General features: G+C 40.0%; 1 protein-coding gene across 1 annotated transcript in view; it reads left to right on the top strand.

The window, feature by feature from the left end:
- The window catches only part of Iqcf6 (IQ motif containing F6), a 63,248-nt gene extending 54,904 nt beyond the window's left edge, over window positions 1-8,344 (top strand). Inside the window, exon 2 of the mRNA XM_074059290.1 lies at window positions 8,045-8,344. Coding sequence (XP_073915391.1) covers window positions 8,045-8,344 — 300 coding nt within the window. The remainder of the gene's footprint in view (window positions 1-8,044) is intronic.
- Window positions 8,345-14,480: the final 6,136 nt, after the last annotated feature.

Raw genomic sequence — 14,480 nt, 5'->3', positions numbered from 1 at the left:
CCAGACCAGCCTGCTTTACTGGTATATTTTATTAAACATTCAAAAATACACACCAATCTCTCTAAAATTTTTTCTCAAAATAGAAAAATAAGGAACATTTTCTAACCCATTCTTTGAGGCCAATATTACCCTGCTACCAAAGCCAAAGACACTACAAGAAAATGAAGACTGATACCCCTTATGAATATAGACTCAAAACTCCTTAACAAAATACTAGCACATCAACTCCAATCGCACATAAAAGGATTATACACCATGACTGAATGCGAGTTATCCCAGCAATGCAAAGGAGGTTCAACATAAGAAAATCAATGTAATACACCACATTTAATAGAATAAAGGGGAGAATTACTTGGCTATCTCAGTTGATGCAGGAAAACTAACAAAATCCAGTGCCCTTTCATGACAAAAACATTAAGCAGACTAAGAATAGAAGGGGACATCCTCAACCTGATAAAATGTATCTATGAAAAATCCACAACTAACATCATACTTAATGGTGAGAGATTGAAAACTTTTTTGCTAAGATTGAGAACAAGACAGGGATGTCTGCTTTTGACACTGCTATTCAGTATTGTACTGGAATTCCTAGCCAGAGAATTAAGCAAGAAAGAGAGCTGACAGACATCTAAATTTGAACAGATATTTAAACTAGCTCTATTTGCAGATGACATGACCTTACATATGGAAAACCTGAAAGAATCCACTAAAAGATTTATAGGCAATAAACTAATTCAACAAAGTTGCAAAAAACAAGATCAACCTGCAAAAATCACTCATATTTCTATACACCAGCAATAAACAATTTAAAAATAAAATTAAGAAAGCAATTCTATTTATAATAGCATCAAAAGGAATAAAATTCTTAGGAATAAATTTAACCAAACAGGTGCAATACTTGTACACAGAAAACTACAAAACATTATTGAAAGAAATGTTTTAAACTTCTAAATAAATGGAAAGACATCCACGTTCACAGGTTAGGGAACATAATACTCTCCAATTGATCTACAAATCCAATGCAATGCTTTATCAAAATTCCCACTGCTTTTTTTTTCTTGCAGAACTTGACAAGTTAATTTTAAGGTTCATATAGAATTGCAAGCCACCAGAATAGCCAAAACAATCTTGAAAAAAATGGGGGACTCATATTTCTCAATTTTAAAACTTACTACAAAGCTACAATAATTGAGACAGTGTGGTACTGGCATAAGTATAGATATATAGATCAATAGAACAGAATTGATAGCTAAAAATAAATTCATAAATCTACATTGAATTGATTTTCAACAATGTTCTAAGGGTGAAGCATTTTTAAAAATCTAAGAACAACTGGATAACCACATGCAAATGAATGGCTGCATTCTTACCTCACAACATTTACAAATGTTAACAAAATCAATTGAAGATTTAAATATGATGAATAAAGCTGTAAAACTCTTAGAAAAAAACACGCAAGTAAATCTTAATGATCTTGGATTTGGCAATGGATCCTTAGCTATAACACCAAAGTGCAAATAACAAAGAAAAACTAGATAAATTGGACTTCATCAAAATTTTTTTAAATTGTGCAACAAATAACATTATGAAGAAAATGAAAAGGCTATCTATAGAATGGGAGAAAATATTTTCAAGTCATATGTCTGATAAGGATCTGGTGCCCCAAATATATAAAGAACTCTTACCATACAACAGTAGCAAAAAGCCAAATACAGTCATGCACTACATAGCATCATTTCCAGGATAGGCCACATAAGCAGCAATGGTCCCATAAGATTATATTGCCCAGTGATGTCAGAGCCTTCTTAGTACATCCTGTGATGTTTACACAATAATGAAATTGCCTAGCAGAACATTCTCAGAGCATGTATCCTATTAATAAACAGCACATGGCCACAACCAATTAAAAAATGAGAAAGGATTTAAATAGACATTTCTCTAAAGAAAATAAACAGATGACCAACAAGCACATGCAAAGATCAGTATCATTACTCCTGGGGGCATGAAAACCATTATCACAGTAAGATACCACTTCACACTCACTAGGATAACTATAATTTTTTTTTAACAAAAAGAAAATAACAAGTGTTGGTGAGAGTGCAGAGATTAATGGGAATGTAAAATGATTCAGCTGTGTGAAAAACAGTTTTGGGTTTCCTCAAAAAGTTAAACACACAAAGAAAATAAAAACAGAACAAAGTTAAACACAAAGCTGGGCAGAGCAGCTCACATTTATAATCACAGCTATTCAGGAGGCAGAGATTGGGAGGCTCGCAGTAAAGGGCCAACCCAGGAAAAAAGTTAGCAAACCCCATCTCAACCAATAGCTAGAAATGGTGGTGTATGCCTTTCTTTCCAGCTATGTGGGAAGCATGAATAGGATGATTGTGGTCCAGGCCTGCCTGGGCATAAATGTGAGACTCTATCTGAAAAATAAAACAAAAATGGCTGGGGGCATGGCTCAAGTGGTAGAGCATCTGTCTAAGAAGCATAAGGCTCAGAGTTCAGCCTCCAGTACCACGAAAAAATTAAACACAAAATACCATATGACCAATTCTTAGAATGAAAATTGAAAACATTATGCTAGGTGAAAGAAGCCAGTCACAAAAGGTTGCCTAGTGTATAATTCCACTTACATGAAATGTACAGAATATGCAATATATATATATGTATATATATCTTATGTGTGTGTGTGTGTGTGTGTGTGTGTGTGTGTGTGTGTGTGTGTGCTATCTGTAAGTGTCCAGAATACCCTCCAAGCTGGGACCAATAATAATGCAGAAGATAAAACACTGACTGACAAGGGAAATTTTGGGTTGAAATGTATGAATTTTTACAAGAAAACATTCATTTTAAAATTTAAAATAAATTATTTTAATTGAAAACTTAAATCACAATGTGTATAGTATAAAGCATGGAAGAAGCTGGGTGTGATGGCACAGGCCTGTAATCCCAGTACTCAAGAGGTGAAAGCTGGAGAATCACAAGTATAAGGCCAGTCTGGGCTACAGAGAGAGATCCTGTCTCAAAAAACCAAGACTGGGGATGTAGCTCAGTGGTAGAGTGTTTGCCTGGCATGAGCAAGGCCCTGGGTTCAATTCCTAGCACTGCTAAATCTCTAAATCAGACAACCCAAACTGATCTAATGAGTTTAGACCTGAAACAAGCAAAAAACAAACAAACAAACAAACAAAAAACAGCTACTTGGTTGAGTGACAAAGAAAATGCTGACTATTTTTGTCTTTGTCTTGATTTTTTTTGTGTGGGTATTATTCATATCCTGAATTATCTTCCTTATTTCACTCAGCTTTTTACTTGCAGTCTCTTTGAGTTCATTCAGCTGTTTATTTGTATTCTCTTTGAGTTCATTCAAGTGCTTATATAAGTCCTTTTTAATTTTGTTGAAAATTCTTACCATCATTCTTTTGAGTTCATTGTTTGAGATTTCATCCACTTCACTATCATTAAGTCCTTTATTGTGGAATTGTTGACTTTGGGAAAAGACATGTTGCCTTGCTTTTTAATATTACTTGTGTTTCTACATTAGGATTTATGCATATGAGGCAAGATTTTGGTTGGAATTTTAAATCTGTGCACTTTCAGCTGAAGTATTCACAGTGTTTAGACACTATTAGGGAGTGTCTGGATTGTGGTGTATTTTGTCATTACTGAACAGGTGCCTGCAACCTGCATGGGTATGGTGCATGAACCTGACTAAGAGTGGTGGGGAATGAGAAATAAGACACACACAGACATACAGACATTAAAAAAAAAAAGCTGTGGACGGGAGGGCTGCATGTTCCTGATGGGAAACGTGAGCACCTACCTGAGCCAGAGTTTATTTTATAGGTCAGTACAAGGAAAAGACTCAGATAAAAATCAAGCTTCAATAATTCTTGATGCAAGGTGAAAGGAATGAGGTTTGGTGGGCTAATTTTCCTAAGACTAATGAAGCTTAATTACAACACATCAGTTCTGGAAACATCAAGGCACACAGGACACCTTATCTAAGGTATTGATTAATCTGGCATCAGGGAGTCTCCTAACAGTTCTGGTACTTTATCTAGTTTTGCATCAGGGGGCTGGTATGTGGACACAGCAGGTTTTATTCTTCAAGGAGATGTGAGAACAAAGGTCAAGACACCAGGTACTGGAAAAAATATGGTAGAAGAGGCTGTGCAAACTTCTACCATGGAGAGGCTGTGCAAACTTCATTATATCCCAGTCCAGGGTTCATGCCTGGTCTATAGCAGACAGGGGGTGTGGCTCAGTAGTCAAGCATTTGCCTACAGTGCTTGAGATACTGGGTCTGGCTCCCTACTTCACTTAGAAGATTAGCTGCAGAAGCAATCACAATTGCAAACTTACCAGATGTTTACACACCCAATTTCATCAAATAAATACTATCAGACATAGAAGCACAAAGAAATCCCCCAACACAATAATAGTGGGTGACTTCAATGTTCCACTCTCACCAGGTCATCCAGACAAAAAAAATCAACAAACTTCAGAATCAAATGACACTATAGACCAAGTGGACTTAAGAGACATTCACAGATACTTCATTTAACAGCTACATAATAGATATTCTTCTCAACAGTCCATGAAACTTTCTCCAAAATCAATCACATTTTTGGACATAAAACATGTCTAAAAAATACAAAAAAATTGAAATAACCCTCAATATTCTATCAGACCACAATGGAACAAAACTAGAAGCCAATGGCAAAAGAAATTACAGAAAATATTCAAATACATGGAGACTGAACAATATGCTGATGAATGACCAATAGGTCATTTAAGAAATTAGAGGAAAAAAAACCCTAGAATCAAATGAAAATGAAAACAGAAGTTTTGGAATACAGCAAAAGCAGTGCTAAGAGGAAAGTTTATAGCTATGATCATCTACATTAAAAAAAAGCAGGGATCTCAAACAAAGAACCTAATAATGCCCCTTCAAACTCTTAGAAAACAAAAACAAACCAAACCCTAAATTAGTAGAAGAAAGAAATAATAAAGATTAGGGCAGCAATTAATAAATTGGAGACTTAAAAAACAATATAAAGAATCAATGAAACAAAAAGTTGGTTCTTTGAAAAAATAAGCAAGATTGAGAATCCCTTAGCCAAACTAACCAAAAGAAGGAGGAATAAGACCCAAATTAATGAAAGTAGAAATTAAAAGGGAGATAGCATAACAAATACAAATGAAATTCAGAGGATCATAAGGGAATACTTAAAAAACTTTTATTCTAACCAACTGGAAAATCTAAATGAAATGGATAAATTTATAGATGCATATGACTTACCAAAATTGAACCAAGAGAATATAAACCACTCAAACAGATCTGTAAGAAGTAATAACATAGAAGCAGAAATAAAGACTCTCCCAGCAAAGAAGAGCTGAGGACCAGATGGATTCACTAACAAATTTTAGCAGAGCTTTAAAGAATTAACACCAGTGCTTCTCAAACTGTTCCACAAAATAAGAAAGGAAGGAAAATTTATGAAGCCAGTGTTACTATGGATAAAACATAACAACAAAAAAGAATATTATATACCAATTTCTTTCATAAATATAGATGCAAAAATTCTCAATAAAATACTTTCAAATTGAATTAAGCAACACATTAAAAAGATAATACACCATAATTAAGGTGGATTTATTTCAGGAATGCAAGGGTTTTTCAACATAAGCAAATCAATAAATGAAATACAGCACAGCATTAGAATCAAGGACAAAAAAATGACATGATCATCCCAACAGATGCAAAAAAAAAGAGCCCTTGACTATATTCAACATCCCTTTATGATAAAAACTCTGAATAAATTAGGAATATAAGGAACATACCTTGACATAATAAAGGCTATATATGAAAAAATGATAACCGACATTATACTAAATCGGGAAAATCTGAAATCATTTTCTTTAGAGTCAGGAATAAGACAGGTTATCTACTTCCCCCACTCTCATTCAATATAGTGCTGGAATTCCAGAGCTTAAGGCAAGAAAAATGAATAAAAGGAATAGAAATAGGAAAGGAAGAAGTTAAATTATCCCTTTTTGTTGATGATATGATCCTATACTTAAAAGACCTTAAAGATATTACCAAAAAACTTTCATGTCTTATAAGCACTTTTAGTAAAGTATCAGGATAAAAAAATCAACACATAAAAAGCAGTAGCTTTTCTATATACCATCAATGAACAGGCTGAGAAAGAAATCAGGAAAACTATCCTATTCACACAATAGTCTCAAAAAATGAAATACTTAGAAATTGCTGGGTGCCAGTGGCTCATGCTTGTAATCCTAACTACTCAGAAGGCATAGATCTGAAGGATTGAGGATCTATGCCAGCCCAGACAAATAACTTGCAAGATCCTATCTCGAAAATACCCAACACTAAAAAAGGGCTGATGGAGTGGCTCAAGCAGAAGAGTGCCGACCTAGCAAGGGTGAGCCCATGAGTTCAAACTTTGGTATTGCACCCAAAATTAAATACCTAGGACTAAATTTAACTACAGAGGTGGAAGATCTCTACAATGAAAACTACAAAGCATTGAAGAGAGAAATCTAAGAAGACACTAAAAGATGGAGTGACCCCCATATTCATGGATTGGCAGAATCATATTGTGAAAAGGGCTATATTATAAAAAGCAATCTACAGATCAATGCACTCCTCATCAAAATTCCAATAAGATTCTCCACAGAAATAGAAATAATTGATCTTAAAGTTTATATGGAAGCACAAAAGACCTGGAATAGCCAAAGCAATCCTAAACAAAAAAGAGCAATGCTAGAGGTATCATAACACCTGACTTCAAAGTATACTACAGAAAAACAGCATGGAACTGGCACAAAAACAGACACATACAACGCAATAGAATGGAACAGTAGACCCAGAGGTAATCCCCACATTCACAGCCATCTGAATTTTGACAAATTACCAAAACTATACACTGAAGAAAAGACAGTTTCTTCAATAAATGGTGTTGGGAAAGCTGGATCTGCACTTGTAGGGCACTGAAGTTGGATCCCTGTCTCTCTCCCTGTACTGAAATTGATTGAAAATGGATCAAAAACCCTAATGTAATACCTGAAACTTTGAAATAGGGAAACACTGGAAGATATAGGGATATGCAACAATTTACTGAATAAGACTCCAATTGCTCAGGAAATAAGAGCAAGGATTAACAAACGGAATTGCATCAAAATAAAAAAGTTCTGCACAGCAAAGGAAAGAGTCACTAAACTAAAGAGACAGCCTACAGAATAGGAGAGAATCTTTTCCAGCTATTCATCCAACAAGGAATTAATAACCATAATATATAAAGAGCTAAGAAACTAAACTCCAAAAGAACAAATAATCCAATTAATAAATGGGCAAATGAATTGAACAGATATTTCTTAAAAGAAGAAGTACCATGGCCAATAAACACATGAAGAAATGTTCAACATCCCTGGCTAGAAAGGAAATACAAATCAAAAGGATAATGAGATTTTATCTCACCCCAGTCAGAATGGTTATCATCAAGAATACAAAAAACTGTTTGTAAGAATGCAAGGGGAAAAGGAACGCTTATACACTGTTGGTGAGGATATAAATTAGTGTGGCCACTATGGAAATCAGTATGTAGTTCCCTTATAAAATAAAAATAGACCTAGCCTATGATCTGGGACACCACTACTGGGCATATATGCAAAGGAATGTAAGTCAGTATACAATAGAGACACCTGCACACCTATGTTTATAGCAGCACTATTTACAATAGTGAATATCTATGGAATCAGCCTAGGTGGAGTATTATTTAGTCATAAAGAATAAAATTATGTTATTTGCAGGAAAATGGATGGAACTGGAGATCATCATGTTAAGTGAAATAAGCCAGGTTGAGAAAGGCACATATTGCATGTTTTCTCTCATATGCAGAATCTAGCTCTAAAATGCATGTATATATAACGTGAATGTAAATGTGAGACTATTTGGGGGGACAAACAGGAAGGGAAGAAGGAAAGAAAATGATGGAAATCAGTAATATTGAAGTACATTGTAGGGCTGGCAGAGTGGCTCAGCTGGTGGAGGTCAATGCAGGCCAAGATGCTGGAGCAAAGACGGTGCCTGGCACTCCGACTCTACACCTGCCAGGAGTGGGCAGTGGTGAAGGTGCAGGCACAGGTTCGGATGTGGCAGGCATGCAGGCGGTTCCTTCAGGCTCGCCAAGCAGCCTGCATCATCCAGTCTCACTGGCGATGGCATGCCAGCCATACCCGAGGTCTGATCCGGGGCCGCTATGAGGTCAGAGCCAGCCCGCTGGAGCTTGACATCGAAATCTTCATGACCTAGGGAGCTGGCAGAGCCAAGGAGACTGGATCTCCCTCCAGTAAAAATACTTACTGACCACAGGCTTGCCCTGTAGAGAGTAGACCCATGGATGAAGGCTCAGCCCCTAGCTTTCCTGCCTTCCACCCAGAAAGACTAGCAGCCCTATCCCCAGGGACCCATCCTAGGCCCCTGCTCCTACTATCATACCTGGCCAATCCTGCATCAAAAAATACCCCAGGGCCCAGGTCAATGTCCCACGCCTCAGTCAGCCTTGTTTCAGGCCCCTCCCTAGTTGGGGTAGAACTTGGTTTTATTTTCCTGCAGCCCCTGCCCAGGCATCTCCATTCAGAGCAAGGCCCCAGGGAGTCTGTCTGCAGCAAAGCCGGGATTCCACAGCCCATTCTGGCAGGGAGCCAGGAGGACAGGGCACCTCAGTTGAGCAACAGCAGGGCAAGCTCTGTGTCTCACAGGGATAGGGAAGGAGGCAGCCAGCCAGAGCCAGTCCCTGGGGATGGCCAGAGCAGGGTTGGGGACAGCAGCTGTGCCTAAGGCCTCCCTTCCCTAGGGCTGGGCAACAAGGCTCCCTTCTCTCTGCTGGCCACTTCCAGGAAGAACCAGGCATGACATGGGGAAGGGGAAGAGTCGCTGGGGATGGGCAGACAAGCAGAGGACTGGGGTGGCAGAAGGACTCCCTCTACCTCTGGAGGTCACAGGTTTGGGGGCACAGTCTCTAAATCCTGCCATCCTCAGAAGACCCCCTTTCCCCCCACCCCAACTCCACTTCACTTCCTCTCCAGACTACCACCCCTTACTGGATCTGCCTCAGTGGGTGCTGACAGGCCTCTGCTCTACTGGGTCTCCTTTTGTCTCTCTGCCTCTGTAGCTCAGCCTCCTCTCATCAGGTCTTATGACCTCTGCTTTGTCATCTATGTCCAAGGTCCCTCATCACCCTTGTTTCCTCAGGTGTTCATCTCTGAGCCTCAATCCTGAGACCCTCCCCAAGGTCTTTGGTTGGTTGGGCCCTATGTGGGGGTGGAAGGACTAGTCAGGAGGTGTGCAGGAGGCCAGGAGTCTTTGTGGGCCTTGGGAGATGCTTTCCCCAGCCCCAGGCCCCTTCTGTGTATTGTGGGGGGATTTTTGGGGGCAGGTCTCCAGAACAACTGGATGTGAGGGAGGTTTCAGGGTTCAGTCTGGCAGTGATGCAAGCTGAGTACCTGTTTTCTGACTGGATGCCACTCTTCCAAGGGACCTCCCTTCTGAAGATCCAGGCACAGGTCTCTCCTCCCCTTCTCATCAGTGAGTGATGTGAGAAGTCAAGTCTACAGGGGAGCTTGACAGGAATTCCGCAAGACTAGCCTTGCATCTCTCAGCAGTGACAAGCATTTGAAACCTGGGCTGACAAGAGTTAAAGACTGATTCTCAGCCTTCATAGAACATTTGCATCACCTAAGGCATTAAAAAATACCAACCCAACTAGAGAATCTACTTTGGTGTAGATTTTGGGCTGGTGTGAGGCCTGGGCATTAAGGTTCCGATATATGGCCACAGTTTGGGAAATGCTGAGTTAAGCCCTTCCCAGCTGGCCTTGTAACCCAACTTGGAGAGATGGTCAAACGGAATTCTGAGTTTAACCCAGCAGGATTAAGGTCATCAGGACTTCTCGCTGTCTGACTTTTTTTTTAAATGCAAAGTGTAACCAGGTGCCAGTGGCTCATGCCTATAATCCTAGCTACTCAGGAGGCAGAGATCAGGAGGATCATGGTTCAAAGCCAGCCTAGGCAAATAGTTCATAAGGCTCTATCTTGAAAATAGCCATCACAAAAAGGGCTGGCACAGAGCAATTAGGCAAGAAGAAGGAATAAAAGGAATACAAATAGGTAAAGAAACTGTCAAAATATCCCTATTTGCAGACGACATGATCCTATCCCTTAAAGACCCAAAAAACTCTACTCAGAAGCTTCTAGACATCATCAATAGCTATAGCAAGGCAGCAGGATATAAAATCAACATAGAAAAATCATTAGCATTTCTATACACTAACAATGAGCAAACGGAAAAAGAATGTATGAAAACAATTCCATTTACAATAGCCTCAAAAAAAATCAAATACCTAGGTGTAAACCTAACAAAAGATGTGAAAGACCTCTACAAGGAAAACTATACACTTCTGAAGAAAGAGATTGAGGAAGACTATAGAAAGTGGAGAGATCTCCCATGCTCATGGATTGGTAGAATCAACATAGTAAAAATGTCGATACTCCCCAAAGTAATCTACATGTTTAATGCAATTCCCATCAAAATTCCAATGACATTCATTAAAGAGATTGAAAAATCTACTGTGAAATTTATATGGAAACACAAGAGGCCACGAATAGCCAAGGCAATACTCAGTCAAAAGAACAATGCAGGAGGTATCACAATACCTGACTTCAAACTATATTACAAAGCAATAACAATAAAAACAGCATGGTACTGGCACAAAAACAGACGTGAAGACCAGTGGAACAGAATAGAGGATCCAGATATGAAGCCACACAACTATGAACAACTTATCTTTGACAAAGGAGCTAAAAATATACGATGGAGAAATAGCAGCCTCTTCAACAAAAACTGCTGGGAAAACTGGTTAGCAGTCTGCAAAAAACTGAAACTAGATCCATGTATATCACCCTATACCAAGATTAACTCAAAATGGATCAAGGATCTGAATATCAGACCCCAAACTCTTAAGTTGATACAAGAAAGAGTAGGAAATACTCTGGAGTTAGTAGGTATAGGTAAGAACTTTCTCAATGGAACCCCAGCAGCACAGCAACTAAGAGATAGCATAGATAAATGGGACCTCATAAAACTAAAAAGCTTCTGTTCATCAAAAGAAATGGTCTCTAAACTGAAGAGAACACCCACAGAGTGGGAGAAAATATTTGCCAATTATACATCAGACAAAGGACTGATAACCAGAATATACAGGGAACTTAAAAAACTAAATTCTCCCAAAACTAATGAACCAATAAAGAAATGGGCAAGTGAACTAAACAGAACTTTCTCAAAAGAAGAAATTCAAATGGCCAGAAAACACATGAAAAAATGCTCACCATCTCTAGCAATAAAGGAAATGCAAATTAAAACCACACTAAGATTCCACCTCACCCCTGTTAGAATAGCCATCATCAGCAACACCGCCAACAACAGGTGTTGGCGAGGATGCGGGGAAAAAGGAACCCTCTTACACTGTTGGTGGGAATGTAAACTAGTACAACCACTCTGGAAAAAAATTTGGAGGCTACTTAAAAAGCTGGACATCGATCTACCATTTGATCCAGTAATACCACTCTTGGGGATATACCCAAAAGACTGTTACTCCAGAGGCACCTGCACATCCATGTTTATTGCGGCACTATTCACAATAGCCAAGTTATGGAAACAGCCAAGATGCCCCAGCACAGACGAATGGATTAAGAAAATGTGGTATCTATACACAATGGAATTCTATGCAGCCATGAAGAAGAACGAAATGTTATCATTCGCTGGTAAATGGATGGAACTGGAGAACATCATTCTGAGTGAGGTTAGCCTGGCCCAAAAGACCAAAAATCGTATGTTCTCCCTCATATGTGGACATTAGATCAAGGGCAAACACAACAAGGGGATTGGACTATGAGCACATGATAAACGCGAGAGCACACAAGGGAGGGGTGAGGATAGGTAAGACACCTAAAAAACTAGCTAGCATTTGTTGCCCTTAATGCAGAGAAACTAAAGCAGATACCTTAAAAGCAACTGAGGCCAATAGGAAAAGGGGAACAGGTACTAGAGAAAAGGTTAGATCAAAAAGAATTAACCTAGAAGGTAACACCCACGCACAGGAAATCAATGTGAGTCAATGCCCTGTATAGCTATCCTTATCTCAACCAGCAAAACCCCTTGTTCCTTCCTATTAATGCTTATACTGTCTCTACAACAAAATTAGAGATAAGGGGAAAATAGTTTCTGCTGGGTATTGAGGGGGGGGGAGCGGGAGGGGGTGGAGTGGGTGGTAAGGGAGGGGGTGGGGGCAGGGGGGAGAAATGAACCAAGCCTTGTATGCACATATGAATAATAAAAGAAAAAAAATAAAAAATAAAAAAAATAAAAAAATAAATAAACAACCTATATTCAAAAGTATAATAAATCACTGATTAGAGAGTCAAAAAAAAAAAAGAAATTATTAAGATGGTAAATTTTATCACTAAAAAAGAAACCATTCTAACAACACCAACAAAAATATGGAATAAAGAGTATAATCATCAAAAAAAAAAAAAAACAAAACAAAAAGGGCTGGCAGAGTGGCTCAAGATGAACTCCCTGAGTTCAAGTCCCAGTACCACACACACACACACACACAAAAAAAAAAGCAAAGTGAAACCAGGATCCGTAGAGAGAGCAACACTTTGGGTCAAAACCCTTTTCTAGAAGACCAAGCTTGGAACACCACCTTGGATGTCTCTCCAATAGCCAGGGGTCCTAAACACCAGGAATGGTGTAGAAGTATGAGTGGGTACATTGGAAAACCCCAAGGCAGAGGAAGTAAATGGCCACAGCAGGGAGTCAAGAGCGAGGCCTCACTGTCAAGTGATGCCATGGTCAACATCAATAGAGCCACCTTTCCCTCAGCAGCAGTGAGGTTGTTTGTGGGACCCTCAGAGGCAGACCCCACCGCCCTCACTGCTCGTCTCCACCACTGTTGAGAATGAGCTGAACAAAGAACTCTTGCTGAGAACGCATGCATCGAAACACTCAGGGAGGAAGTGAGGTAGACTGGCAGTTTAGGGACGGGAGTGGGCCTGAGCGCGCTCTGGGAGGATCTCCACCAGGTAACATGTATCCTCAAGAGATTCGTATCCCAGGCTCTCCCATCAATAAAGAAATGTATTGACCCTCAGACTGGCTCAGTCTACAGGTCCCTAAGAAGGTATTCCAGTGACTGGGGACCCATCTCCTGCAGTTCCCTTTGAAGCTAGAAGAAAGGCTCCCCAAATGTGATCTAGTCTCCTTGTCCCTGGGGTCCTGTCCTGTGCTCTCAAGCACCATACCTGATACATTACCAACCTCAGTTATGCTCACATAACTCCAGAGTCCCCATTCTGCCTTATCTTTTGCCTCTCTCTGTCCCAGATGCCAAACCCAAGGTGAGGTAGCCACCAAAGCCACTGCCACGCCACGCTGGAAAGCTTGACAGGGCTGATCACGTCCTACTGAAAATACATGCACTCATACACCCCTGCCTGCACCCCACCAGAGGGGAAATGTTTGGTGTGCAGAAGTTTGAGATTGTTCAAAAAGTAGTCTGGAAGCAAGTGATTATCATGTAGGGAGTTGAAAGAAAAAAATGTTTTATGGGCACTACCAAAGCTGGGTTTTCATATTACTTGTCAACAAAGAATTTAGCAGAGAGTTTGACCATAGGAGGATGACAAGGGATTTTGAGAGTGTAAGTGGCACTACTAATAAATATGCTGAGAACACCAAGTACAAACCAGAACTTTCCTAGGCAAATTGGGAGCTACTACCGTCAGGAGTTATTGTTTTCAGAGGACTGCAGGAGGGGGGAGTGGCAGGAGGGCAGATAAAGAAAGTTCAAGGGCTGGGAGTGTGGTGAAAGTGGTAGAGCACCTGTCTAGAAAGAGTGAGGCCTTGAGTTAAAATCCTAGTACTGAAAAGAAGGAGGGAGGGAGGGAGAAAGGAAGGGTGAAAGGAAGGACAGAAGGGAGGGAGGGAAGAAACAGAGTTCTAGCCAGACAGGAAGAGGCAAAATCCCATCCATGGCCCTGAGGCAGAGTACGAGGAGGCTGAGGTGCTTCTGTAGCTACTGCCTCCAGCCCCTCTCCTCCAGTCACCCCAAGGAGGTCTGGGAATATAACCTGGAGAGACTTCATGGCTCAGAGGTGAAAAGCAGCAAAGCCAAGGGAGGTGCCCAAGTGGCACTGCCCCCATGAACACAATCTCCAAGATGGTGGGGGTGGGGGGAGAAGTGTCAAAAGGACTGGTGGTCTCAAAGAGGCCACAGACTAAGGAACCTCACCAAGGCAGGAACCAGGGCAGCATAGTGAGTGAGTTTAGGAGCCAGGCATTGGCTCACGCCTGTAATCCCAGCTACTCCAGAGGAGGAGATCAGGAG

This window comes from Castor canadensis, chromosome 17 (assembly GCF_047511655.1).
Source record: "Castor canadensis chromosome 17, mCasCan1.hap1v2, whole genome shotgun sequence".
Lineage (NCBI taxonomy): Eukaryota > Metazoa > Chordata > Mammalia > Rodentia > Castoridae > Castor > Castor canadensis.
This window is presented reverse-complemented; position numbering and strand designations above follow the sequence as displayed.